This window comes from Mustela erminea, chromosome 10 (genome assembly GCF_009829155.1).
Source record: "Mustela erminea isolate mMusErm1 chromosome 10, mMusErm1.Pri, whole genome shotgun sequence".
Taxonomy (NCBI): domain Eukaryota; kingdom Metazoa; phylum Chordata; class Mammalia; order Carnivora; family Mustelidae; genus Mustela; species Mustela erminea.
The window spans coordinates 94,762,258-94,776,257 of NC_045623.1; the positions used below are offsets into that span (position 1 = coordinate 94,762,258).

At 37.4% G+C, this 14,000-nt stretch overlaps 1 protein-coding gene across 20 annotated transcripts in view; it reads left to right on the forward strand.

The window, feature by feature from the left end:
• EIF4G3 (eukaryotic translation initiation factor 4 gamma 3) overlaps positions 1–14,000 on the forward strand; it is a 343,509-nt gene that overhangs the window by 113,839 nt on the left and 215,670 nt on the right. For 18 of the 20 annotated variants that reach the window (XM_032301982.1, XM_032301966.1, XM_032301968.1 and 15 more), the window contains one exon: positions 11,044–11,172. The exons of the other annotated variants lie outside the window; for them this stretch is intronic. Coding sequence is in view for 17 of the 18 variants with exons in the window: in XM_032301966.1 (XP_032157857.1) it covers positions 11,044–11,172 (129 nt within the window). In the remaining variant the exon portion in view is untranslated. The remainder of the gene's footprint in view (positions 1–11,043; positions 11,173–14,000) is intronic. 20 annotated transcript variants of the gene reach the window in all.

Below are 14,000 nucleotides of genomic sequence, written 5' to 3' on the forward strand. Positions count from 1 at the left end.
GGTGTTCCTTTTGGAACCAATGATCATTTCCTTAAAGAATCTTCAACAGAGCATATAGGAATTTATTTCATTATACAATTAGTCAATTAGTCCCTTTTCCACTAATCAGTGATTCAGTGTTACATTTCCCTTTTATCTTTTTTGACAAGGATTTCATGATTTGCTCATTGTTCTGCACTTTTTGCTGATTTGTTTCTGTGACCATATCAGTGAAGAAGATACAGTGAGTTAAAAAGCTTTGTTATGGGGCATCTGGGTGGCTCAGTGGGTTAAAGCCTCTGCTTTTGACTTGGGTCATGATCCCAGGAGTTCCACATCGGGCTTTCTGTTCAGCAGGGAGCCTGCATCCCCCTCTCTCTTTCTGCCTGCCTCTCTGCCTACTTGTGATCTCTTTCTGTCAAATAAATAAATAAAATCTTAAAAAAAAAAAAAAAGCTTTGTTATCCCTCTGGTTTATACAGTTTGCCATCCCTCTAGTGTATACAATTCCTTTGTATGCTAACATTGTTAAGAGAAACTGATATAAACCTTGTTTAATTCCCAATTGAATATTTTTATATTCTAAAAATAGTCATTGTACACATGTGTAATACAGACTCGTGTACTTCATGTTTACAGATGAACAATATAGCAGGTTGAACTGTGTATTTAAAATAAAATTTATGGGGCGCCTGGCTGGCTCTGTTGATTAAGAGTCCAAGTCTTGGTCATGATCTCAGAGTCCGAGGATTGAGTCCTGCATCAATCGGGCTCTGCATTCTGTGTGGAGGCTTGAGGATTCTTTCTCTCCCCTGTTTGCAGGGGCACACACTCTCTTTCTCTAAAATAAATAAATAAATAAATGATTTGTATCTTCTTACAAAGATTTTTATGAACCTAATATTTAATTTATGGGTAAAAATAGTATTCGCTTCCAATTTTTGTGTATTAAGCATTATATTAGGTACTCCTTAAAATTTATCTCTAATCTTCAATACATACCTCTAAGATTTCCTTATTTTATTTTATATGGTGGGAAAGTGAAACTTCGAGTTATTTGCCCATAGTAATACACCTGTTAAATGATAGAGCTGAAACTATGTATGGTTATATTTTCTTCAATGATATTTTCGGTACCTCAGCTTTTAACATACGAAAGAAGAATGGAAAAAACCCAACATGAATAGTAGTAACTTAAGATAGAGATATTGCTAACTTTGCTGTTGTGTCAGTGAAGCCCATGATCTGAAGTTCAGATTAGGTGAGCAGGAGAAAGTACTTCAAAGTTGGCCACGTCTTTTCCTGCAGTCAGACGTGGTTCTTCATAGTTTTCTTGTTGATGCCTTCAGTTACTGTAATGTATTGCAGGTAGAAAGTGTAAGTCATCTCTGAAACTCTTGATTAAAGTTATTGTTATTTCTCAAATTTTTTTTTTCCCCCAAAGATTTTATTTTATTTATTTGTCAGAGGGAACACAAGCGGGAGGAGTGGTAGGCAGAGGGGAGAAGGAAAAGCAGGCTCCCTGGGCTCCCCGCCGAGCAGGGAGCCTGATGTGGGACTTGATCCTGGGATGACCCAGGCCGAAGGCAGATGCTTAACTGACTGAGCCACCCAGGCATCCCACAGATTTATTTTTTTTTAGTTGAATCCCATGTGAAAATCATCTCCTTTCCCACTACCTAGTTTGTTTCCTTAGCTCCAGCTTCTGTCTCTTATCTCTCAACTTCATTGAGATAAAATTCAATATCATGTAACTCACCCATCTAAAATCTGCAGTTCACTGGATTTTATCATGTTGAGAGTTGCACAGTCATAAATACAGTCAGTACTGGGACATTTTCATTACTCTGAAAAGAAATCCTGTTTTCCTAATAAGGGAAACATCACCCATCACCCCCAGCCAGCCCTAGGTAGCCCCTAATCTACTTTCTGTCTCTTATAGATTTGCCTGGACATTTCATATAAATGGAATCATATAGTATCTTGTCCTTTGTGATGACTTATGTTTCTTAGCATAATGTTCTTATCGCTGAATAATATCTGTTGTATGGATATACCATATTTATTTTATCTATTGGTAAGTAACTCTAGATGGTTGATATTTGAGTTATTTCCACTTTTCAGCTGGTATGGATAATGCTGCTTTGAACATTTATGTACACTTTTTGTGTCAACATTTAGCCTCTCTCTTCTCATTACAAAATAGAAAAGAGGTGAGATTTTAAAATTTTAGTGGCTCCTCTTTGCTGAAAAGAAGAAATTAAAATATCTTAATAAGAATTCTGTAGTTTTTCACAACTTGGCTATAAAATCAGGCTGTAATAATACCAGTCCCATTTCTCTCTGTTTAACTCTCCTCCGTAGACCCTTTCCAAAGAGAACCCTTTTTCAGTTTGCAGAACATGTTTTGCCTTCTTACCTCTGAAGCCATTAACTTTCTTTTTGATATCCTGTTTCTAATTCTTGGTCTGAACTGAAGCTTTTTCCCTCTCAAGATACAATTCACATGTCACCAGACCTTTGCAAAGTTTCAGACCTGGTTACTTCTGGTTTTCAGCAGTACTTTTAATGTACATCAAATAGTAATTATCACAGGATTTGTTTCTTTATTTACCTGTGACTTCCTTTCTGTTGGAGCTCCTTTCAGACAAGAAGTATTTTATCTCTATAGCTTAATACAGACCTTGATGGAGCATTGAAGCTTACAGTTGACTTAAGAGAGAGGATGGGGTGCCTGGGTGGCTCAGTTGGTTAAGTGACTGCCTTCGGCTCAGGTCACGATCCTAGAGTCCCAGGATCAAGGCCTGCGGCAGGCTCCCTGCTCAGCAGGAAGTCTGCTTTTTCCTGTGACCTTCCCCCTCTTGTGCTCTCTCTCTCTCTCTCTCTCATTCTCTCCTTCTCAAATAAATAAAATCTTTTAAAAAAAGGATTTAAAATTAGGTATTGTATCAAATTGGTCTGTATTATGATCTCTGCGTGGTATCTTTTCTGTTTTTTTATTCTGTTTTAGTATCAGCAGACCCAATATTTTTTAAGAAATTGTTTTCTGTTATACCTTAATTACAAACAATACTGAAGCTACCTAAAGAAAAAAAAATCTGTTGTTATGTCTTCTTTTTCCCTGTGGTCCTATGTCCTTATTGATCCTAGGACTGCTGAAATTGGCTTAGTCACCTCTGTAATTCTGAGATTCTGAACTTTTTAAAAAAAGATTTTATTTATTGATTTTGAGAGAAAGAGAGCAAGAAAGAACACGAGAAGGGGGAGGGTAAAAGGGTGAGGGAGAAGCAGACTCCCTGCTGAGCAGGGAGCCCATCCCAGGACCCTGTGATCATGACCTGAGCTGAAGGCAGACACTTAACCTACTGACCCTCAGGCATCTCCTGAGACTCTGAATTTTTTTAAATTTTAGTTTAGGATATTACTGATTTACTCTATGATAATCTTGTCTTGCTTTACGACTGAGCCTTCCAGGTGCCCCTCTCTTCTTTCTTGTTGATTAGGTGGGCATTGGTAGTGATAATGTCAGAGAGAATGTGAAAAATGTCATGATATTAAGGAAAGTGTTTTAGTATCCTGTATGATGCTCCTTTTTAGTTGAGTATACCTGCTTTTATGTATTTCCCAGTCTCTCTAATAAATATCTGTAAATATTGGGAAACAAATAGTCGGAAGGAAACACTAGTATGATATGAAAAACTAAGAGGGAAAACGATTTACCCATCCAGCTGCTAGCAGGTCATAGTATTGAAAGTAACCAAGTAAGGAAAACTTTGGAATCTTTCCAGTCTTCCCCAAATTGAACCTGGTTATTTCTGTATGGGAGCTGAAGCTCTTGGAATGTTTTTAGATGACCTCACTAAATGAACTTTATCAAAGTTAAAAAAAAAAAAAAAGGTAATGACTTTATGGTTTACCTTTATATTTTCAAAAGATCCTTTATATTGGTCAGCAATCACCAAATATCGATTTTTTAAGGAAATTTTTTTAAGGTAGAAGTCTTGAATGAAAATCACTAGTGAGCTGAAGTTTTCAGAGTCACAGTTTTAGAGGTTCCCTCTCTTGTGCCAAAAAATTTTTTTATATATACTTTCTATTCTGTAAAGACATATTATAACTTATATTAATGTGACTAATATTTTACTCCAGCTACTGGGTAGTTGGCTTGTTTTCGCCTTTAATCTTTTTTAGGAAGTATAAGGTATTAAAATGTGCATGCCTAAAACTGCAGAAAATTAAAAGACTTCAAAAATCACTTTAAGCAGGGGCGCCTGGGTGGCTCAGTGGGTTAAAGCCTCTGCCTTCAGCTCAGGTCATGGTCCCAGGGTCCTGGGATCGAGCCCCACATCGGGCTGTCTGCTCAGCAAGGAACCTGCTTCCCTTCCTCTCTCTCTCTCTGCCTGCCTCTCTGCCAACTTGTGATCTCTGTCTGTCAAATAAATAAATAAAATCTTTAAAAAAAAATCATTTTAAGCAGAAACTGTGTATCACCGCCCAGGTACGAAAAATTAAATAGTGTATGGTCTTTCCTGTTAAAAACTCCCTCTCTTCTCAAAGTAATGTATCTGCTTTAAAAAAAAAAAAAAAGTCCCTGCTTTTATTGACAGTTTGCCATCCATGTATTTCTAAACTAATTTAGTCAAATGCTTTCTTCTTTGGAACTTCTTGGGAATCATACTGTGTATATTCTTTATGAGAGTCATTCAGGTTGTGTGTTGTTGTAGTTTTTCATTGAATTTCTGTATAGGAAGATCTTGCATTATTGATCCATCCTCCTGTTAATGAACAGGTATATTATTTCTAGTTTTTGCTTACTAAGAGCAATACAACTATGAACATTTTTGTACATGTGCCTTGTTGCACATTTTCCTGTTTCTCACAGATGTATAACTAGAAATGCAGTAGCTAGATCATAGGGTATGCCTACTTTCATAGTTAGTAGCTAGTACCACATTCTTTCCCAAACTGGTTGTACAAATTTATTTTCCCATCAGCAAATGAGTGAGAATTCTAGAAGCTGCCCGTTGTTGCCAAGGCAAAAATATAATATCTTTCTTCTTCTTCTTCTTCTTCCTTTTTTTTTTTTTTTAAAGATATTGTTTATTTATTTGACAGAGAGACACATTGAGAGGGGGAACACAAGCAAGGGGGTAGAAAAGGGAGAAGCAGGCCTCCCGCTGAGCAGGGAGCCCAACGCAATATGGGGCTCGATTCTAGGACGCTGGGATCATGACCTGAGCTGAAGGCAGCTGCTTAATGACCAAGCCACCCAGGCACCCCAAAAATATAATATCTTTAAAAAATATAAAAGTTTATTGGGCATATTATCTTTTTTAAACTTTAATGCAGTGCACCAGTGTACTTCATGAGATTGTCGATTAATTTTGCTTTGGATTAATATTACATGAAAGACAATAATCTTTTTTGCTTTGGAATTGGTTAAGTATTGTCATAATCGGCTATTTTAAACCTCTTCCCTGCCTCCATAATTGAGATGGTAGTAATATGTGTGAAATAATGTTTTTTTCCTTCTACGAAAACTCTTTTCCTCTACCTTTGAAGTACATGAATTTTGACAGTATGATCTGAGATGGAGTAATTTAGCCAGGAGGAAGAAACTCCAGTCAGAGATTAAAAGTTTTAATAATCATTTATTTAGGAATATTTTGAAAGAGGTATTCAAAGTTGTGTGTACCTTTCATTTTTGTCCCCAACAACTTCATTAGTCCTGTGCCATTTTCTTGGGTTAGGCTTGTGTTAACTACTTACATTTTGTATAATTTCTCATTGAAGGTGGTATACCCTTTTTCCCTGGCAAAGATATTAAGCTCTATAATACACTAAAAGCAAACGTATAGTGTGTTGTGCAGTGTGACACTTGTAATAGGGGTCTTTTTGCATTAAGCAGAGCGCAATTACAGATCAAAGATTTATTGCATGGAGCAGCTTCTTTCTAGGGAAAAAAATGTCTTTTAAAGACTTTTATTTGACAGTGAGTGAGAGAGAGAGAGAGAGAGCGAGCCCAAGCACCAGGAGCAGTTGGCAGAGGGAGAGGGAGAAGCAGGCCCTTGCTAAGCAGAGAGTCTGATGCAGGACTCTATCCCAGAACCCCAGGATCATGACCTGAGCCGATGGCAGATAAATAACCAACTGAGCCACCCAGGTGCCCCTAGGAAAAATTTAGAATGATATGATTTTTGTGATTCTCCTGTTACTTTTTTTTTTTTTTTTTTTTAAATGTTTCTCTCAGAAGCAAATCATTGAAGGGAGCAGCATTGGTTTCATCTTTTTTCTGGTGGGGAGTGGGGTAATTTGTCATCTTCCAGAATTCAGTCAGGTGTCCTTTTTATTACTTCCTTGTTGTAGATAATGCCTACCCATGTGAACATTTTTATTTCCTTCAGAGGTTCCTCAGAGGGGGTGCTTCGGCAGGTCATGGGTCTTGGAGGATTTCAGGCTGTGGCCAGAGATGGTTCCTGTGCTCTCTGGCCACATGGACTGCCTGGTCACTGGCCCTGCTCTTTCTCTCCTCTCCTCCCCACAGACCTCAGCTCCCATCCCTGGCAGAGAGATGTCAGCCCTGCACACCAGCCACTACCCTTCTCCTATTATTTGATAAAGATTTATTTTCTCTGGCTTGTTTTCATTAGTAGAAACCCCCAATTCTAGGAGGGAGTGCCCTATAGAATATACGATACTGAGGGATTTCTGCAGTTTGGCATAGCCGTTTGGGAATGGGAAAGGTTGCACACCACAGGAATATTTGCCTGTGCAGGTTGTTTTTCACTAGTGCTTGTTTAAGGAAATTTTTAATGTAGTAATAGCACAATACTTTTGGCTTTGGCAAATGCTGTATTTCTTTCTCTCAAACATTTGTATTTTTTTTCGCAAACATTTGTATTTTATTGGCTGACCTAATACCCTTAAAAAGTACACTCAAGTAGTTTTCAGGCGAAAATGAATGAGATGAACACTGACCTTTATCTGAAATCATTCATGTGGGTTTTTTTTTTTTTTCCATCTTCATCAGTATATGGAAGAAACTCTTTATAGTTCTAAAAAGTATATTTTTTTCTTTTATATTCTGATTATTTTACATATTCATTTCTATTGATAACAGTCCACATCTATATCTTTTTTATGTCTTTAGTCCACTTGTTACTATATTTTCCTGTTACTTGCTATTTCTACCTTTTTTGCTATCACATGTAGTACTGCTGGATAGATCTTTGAAGTTCCTAATTTTTGAGGTGAGATTATTTCTTTAGAAGATTTGTACCGTAATTTGGAATCGCTTTTTGGGTGGTTTTAATGCAGTTGTGACACACTGCTCTGTAGTTTTGGAGACAAGGTAAACCTACCTATATTCTGTTTCTTAGATACCTGCCAGTATGGTCAAGGTTTTTTTGTGTGTTTGTGTGTATGTGTTTTTTTTTTTTTTTTTTTTGTAAATTTTACTTTTGTTATTAATGACATGTATGAGTACTATGTTTTAATATTTATTCTTTTTTTTAAAGTTTTATTTATTTATTTGACAGAGAGAGACACCGTGAGATAGGGAACATAAGCAAGGGGAATGGAAGAGGGAGAAGCAGGCTTCCTGCTGAGCAGGGACCCCCTGATGCAGGGCTTGATCCCAGGACCCTGGTTGGGATCATGACCTGAACTGAAGGCAGACGCCCAATGACTGAGCCATTCAGGCGCCCATATTCTTTTTTTTTTTTTTTTTTTTTTTTTAAGATTTTATTTATTTGTTAGCAAGAGAGCACAAGCAGAGGGAGAAGCAGGCTTCCACTGAACAAGGAGCGTGATGTGGGACTGGATCCCAGGATCCTGGGACCATGACCCAAGCTGAAGGCATATGCTCAAGCCACCCAGGTGTCCCAATATTTATTTTTTTTTTTTTTTTTTTTTTTTTTTTTTTTTTAAGATTTTATTTATTTATTTGACAGAGAGAAATCACAAGTAGGCAGAGAGGCAGGCAGAGAGAGAGGAAGGGAAGCAGGCCCCCTGCTGAGCAGAGAGCCCGATGTGGGACTCGATCCCAGGACCCTGGAATCATGACCTGAGCCGAAGGCAGTGGCTTAACCCACTGAGCCACCCAGGCGTCCCCCAATATTTATTCTTAATAGCAATTTATTTTTTGTATTTTCCTATATTATTAATGATATATTATTCTCAGTAAACTTAATCTTTGTTTTATCAGGATGAATTGGAGATTTGACGTAACATTTATATAGCTAATAACTTACTAGTTTTCACTTTCATTGCATGAATTTCTTTTTTTAATGTTTAAATATATATCCATTTTGATGTTTTACTTTAGCTATATATTTAAAATAATTTATTCTAAAACATGTGAAATAAGATACATTTATAAAACCTAGTCAAGGAGAAATTTGGTTGCAAGAATTCATTTGTAGTTATTGTTTTTCTAAAGTAGATGCTTAAATGGTAATCCAGTTTTTGTCCTTTGAAAGATTTTTCTGAGGCTTATAAATGCAGTAGCATTTCACAGTAAACCTTGTGTCCATATAAATGTAATTTTTATTCAAAATTGGAAAAGTTTTTAAAGAAAATCATAGAGCTATTCAAAAAACAAGAAAAATTAAATACAATTACTTTAAGCCTTAAACTTTGGTTAGCATTATTCATATCTCTTTTAGCCTTTAAGCTTTTTGCTTCTAGTTAAAGCTGTTTTTATTTATTCATTTATTTAAAGATTTTATTTATTTATTTGACAGACAGAGATCACAAGTAGGCAGAGAGGCAGGCAGAGAGGGAGAGAGAAAGAGAGGAGGAAGCAGGCTCCCTGCCGAGCAGAGAGCCCGATGCGGGACTCGATCCCTGGACCCTGAGATCATGACCTGAACCAAAGGCAGAGACTTAACCCATTGAGCCACCCAGGCACCCTAATTTATTTATTTTTAAAGATTCTATCTATTTATTTGACTGACAGAGATCACAAGTAGACAGAGAGGCAGGCAGAGAGAGAAGAAGGGAAGCAGGCTCCCTGCCCAGCAGAGGGCCAGATGACACAGACGGGGTCCAATCCCAGGACTCCAGGGTCATGACCCTAGCCAAAGGCAGAGGTTTTAACCCACTGAGCCACCCGGGCACCTCTAAAGCCATTTTAGATAGACATAGGGATTCTAAAGTTAGGTTACTGGGGAGTAGACTTTCTTCAGAGCTTCTGACTGTGTGAATTCCAAGAAAAGCTGATACCATTTGAAAACCACTTTCCTTTCTACCTGGGGAGAGTTTTCAACTGTGAGAGAAATCAGGGGATTTAAGAACTTAGATGGAGAAAATACCTAATCAAATGTTATCATTTCTTTGAATTATGAAGTTAGGCAAAAGCTGTCACTAGTTCTTATTTTTTTTAATGCATAAGTAAAGAACACATACGTTACTATACCACAAATTTACCTTAGTATTTTAATATCTACATTTCAATATAATTAGTTTTGTCATTAGCCTATGTATTTTATGCCTTTCAGAATATTCGAGGAGAGGTCTGTAGTTTCCCCCAGATTGTAAAAGGTTTCATGGCCTTCCCCCCAAATTTGAGAACCTCACCTTAAGGTGAATAAATTTTTTTATATCTGATGACAACAGAATTACCCCCCCATTCATGGGCATTTTCCAGACTCAGTGATAGTCTGGATTAGATTGTGTTAGAGATGAGCTGGCTAGGTTGATTGCTAGGCTTTAGGAAGTGGCCTGGGTAAATTGTTTTCATTTCCATCATAGATTGATGGGGACTTTATTGCCAGTGGTAAGTGGGAAAGTAATTTTTGTTTACTTAAAAACACATGTAATTATTTTTCTATACAAATTTATGACTTTGAACTATATTAGAAAATAAAAATGAGAAAAAAAAACCTGTAATGCTTTCTGTTAAGATATTTGCATATCTTCTTTTTATTTTTATTATTTATTTTTTCCTTACAGATCTTTTTAATATAATACATATACCTATGAGTATGTGTATATGTGTGTGCACTTTATTTATACACATATACGTTAGACATAGAATGGAGGCAAAGCTATATGTGTAGAAATATACACGCATGTGACTATACATGTATATTTAGGTATACTCTATAAGTTGCCCCATTTTGTTCAGTTTTATTGAGGTATATTTACATAACATAAAATTCACCTTTTTAGTGTACAGGTCTAGGAGTCTTGACAATCTCCTAGAGACATGTATTTCCCACTGTAGTCAAAATATAGAACGGTTACTTCACTCTAAAAACAGTGTTGTGCCCCTTCTGTAGTCATCCTCTTTCCCTTGCAATCGTTTCTTTTTTGTTTCTTTTACAAAATGTCACATAAGTGGCATTGTACAGCATGTAATTTACATTTACCTTATTGCATTTAGCATAATTTTCCTTAAGGTTTTTGGTTTTATTATTTTTCATACAGATTTTATTTATTTTATTTTATTTATTTGAGAGAGAGTATGAACAGAGGGAGAGGTAGAGTGACAAGCGGACTCCAAGCTGAGCAGGGAGCCTGACGCAGGGCTCCATCCCAGGACCCTGAGATCATGACCTGAGCTGAAGGCAGATGCTTAACTGCTGAGCTATGCAGGTGCTCCTAATGTTTTTGGTTTTAGATTATGCTTCAGGAATATTTTATCAAACTGATGATAATAGTCATTTTTCCCCCTAATCATTCTGTTGCTCCATTTTGAAATTTTAAGTCTTTAGTCGGTCTGACACTTATTTTAGTATGAATTGTGAGGTAGAGAATTCAATTTGAAAAGGTAACCAGTTCAGCAATATTTATTAAGATTGGGTGACTAGTAGGGGCACCTGGGTGGCTCAGTGGGTTAAAGCCTCTGCCTTCAGCTCAGGTCATGATTCCAGGGTCCTGGGATCAAGCCCCACATTGGGCTCTCTGCTCAGCAGGGAGCCTGCTTCCTTCCTCTCTCTCTGCCTCTCTGCCTGCTGTGATCTCTGTCTGTCAAATAAATAAATAAATAAAATCTTAAAAAAAAAAAAAAAGATTGGGTGACTAGTATACAGCTCTTACTAAATATTGATTTCCTCACAGGTAACACAAGTAGCAAGACAACCGGGACCCCCGACCCCTTCCCCTTATTCAGCACATGAAATAAGTAAGGGGCATCCAAATCTTGCGGCAACGCCCCCGGGACATGCATCGTCCCCTGGACTCTCTCAAGTAAGAAAAACTTTATTTTTAAAAAAATTTCCATATAAAAGTAGTTTTTCTGGTTTTCTGAAGCAAATTTCTGAGAAGTAACATACATTACTTGAAGAATAGTTTTTCTTTAATTTATCTATTTCGTAATTTTTCAGACATACCTCATAATCGTGGCTACTGACAGTTTTATACAGTTATATTTATTGAGTCATTCAAAATGAACTATCATTGATACTTAGTTTTCCTTTTTTGCTGTTCAGGAAATTAGCGTATGGTTATAGAGGCCATTTAAAAAACCGCACAAATCACTTTTTTGCTTTCTAGTGTATAATCTGCTAGTTTTCTTTCTCTCTTTTTGGTGGAGTGGTGGTGGTTATTTTCTACTTAAAAAGAAATGGGTGTTTTTACCTCTTAGAGCAATAGTAGTGGGCTTCTTTGTTGGTTTGGTTTTTGATTTCATAAATAGGTTATTGGACCTTCTTAGGCTTAAAATTATGTTGGATTGTTAAAGAATGTGAATTTTATAGTGTATTTCCAATTAACAGGTGCAGGGGACATTGAAACCATGTTGTAAGAAGTCACCGTGGGTCCCCTTCATCTTAAACCATTTCCCAAGATTCTGATTAGCTTGTACCATTCCACCATTATATGCTTATTTGGGCTTTGTTGTGGTTAAGAGCATGCTAGAATTATGAAGTCTCTTAGTGGAATGTTGAGAGAGTCAAGCTAACTGACCCATGCTGTTTGAGACTATTAGTGTTTATACATAACAACTGCACCTTTTAATAATGAAAATTTTTTATTTTCAATTGTTGCTTCCATGTTTTAGGCTTTTTAGAACTTACATAATAAGAGATAAAATATTACTTATTCAAAGTAATGCTAAAAGCTGGCGATTGTGTTACAGGGCTGATTATTGTTTTTTTAAAGACTGTGGAACATTTGGAGAAGGAATGTACAACTTTCCAAACCATGATTGATATTTTAAAAAGTACATAAATTAATTTGCACTTAGTTTTATGCTTAAACTTGGTTTAAGTCATTCCTATTTAATTCTGAGTTTTAAAACTAAAATGGCAAAATGAACTCTTAATTGTTTAAAAGGGAGGTTCTTGTGTTGGCTTTCATGGCATGGAGCAGAACCACCCAAGCTATTAATATTGTGTATTAGTCCAATTCTAATCAAGAAGAAAAAAACTATGCTGTAATGTAAATAGGGAAAATTTAATATAAAAGATTATTCAGGGGACACCTGTCTGGCTCAATAGGTAGAGCATGTGACTCTCAATCTGGGGGTTGTGGGTTTGAGCCCCATGTTGGGTTATAATAGATTATTTTTAAAAAAGAGATTATTCAGTATAATTGGGGATTGGAGTAATGAAGGATTGGCTTATTAAAGAAAGAGAACTCTGAAGAATATACAAATAGCAACTATAAGGAGCAGATGCTTATCCTGGGGCTGAGACAATACATAGGTAAGAGTCTACTTCTCTAGGGCTGATACTGGAGAGTGCATGGCTGTGGCTCACCTCATGGTACAGAAGTCATTGTAGTATTGTATCAGTGGAATATGGTAGAAACCCTTCCTCTGGAACTTGCTGGAAATGGACTTTATTGAGTGTTGGGCAAAGCTGGATCTTCTAGTGCCAGTCTCCTTTAGCAAAGAGCCACTGCAGTGTGCAGTGGCTAGAGGCTCCTTGTATAGCTTCTGTGTTTACCATAGATACTTCAGATAACCTTGACTATGCCGATTATAGGCCCCACGTGGTAGAGTAGCTTGCATCACAACCTAAACTTGCTGCAGGGACTTCTTTTGTTCCGTTCTTAACTCAAAATGGTAAACCCCCACAGTGACTTTGTAAGTAGGTCAAAGTGTGGCACACTCCAATGTGTAGTGTATGTTGTCCTTAAAATTCCTAGGGGCGCCTGGATGGTTCAGTAGGTTAAAGCCTCTGCCTTCAGCTCAGGTCATGATCTCGGGGTCCTGGGATCAAGCCCCGCATCGGGCTCTCTGCTCAGCAGGGAGCCTGTTTCCTCCTCTCTCTCTGCCTGCCTCTCTGCCTACTTGTGATCTCTGTCAAATAAATAAATCTTAAAAAAAATAAAATTCCTAAAAAGGCTTCCAAACCTTGTGTCTGTCCTTTTTTTTTCCATGGTAGTTAGTGTTAGGTAAGAGACTCCTCTCCCATCTTGGGCTGAGATCCAGACCTTTTTGAAGAGGGCATACGCGCAGCTCACGGAGTGGTAGAGAAGTTGTGGTGACATTCCAGTAGAATTTACTAGAAATCCACCCTCTGCAACTTGCCAGAATGCTGCCCTCTGGGGTGGTGAGGGAAAGCTTTTCACAGGTAGTTTTCTTAGAGGAGGTATTTTGCTGCCTAAGAAGATTCCAGGAGTAGCTGTTAACCAGTGGGGCCAGCTGGCTGCTGCGCATTGCTCTAGCAGCCTCATACTGAAGATGTTGTGTGCTCTAGGGCAGCTGAGCCCTGGAGAAGCCAGATTCTGGAAAACCTGCTCATAATGCAGGAGCTTGGTGTGTAAGCCAAATAGGAACCAGGAATCAAAACCCTTTCCTCCTGCACTATTTCTGTGGGGCCCTCTATTGACAAAGCATAACATTGTGTCAGCTGAAATGGAAAAATACTTAAAATATTTTAAAATATTTAAGTATTAGGGAGCCCAGATCCATTTTGAGTATACAGACAAAAAAGGTAAATTGTGAACTTAAAAGCAACTGATCAGTGGCACATAAAGGAAATAACTTAATTTTCAGTTTCAAATTCTTACTGTTTCAAGTTATGATTTGACCTAGGCAGTTGGCTCAAAGCACTTAAGTTTTCTGAAAG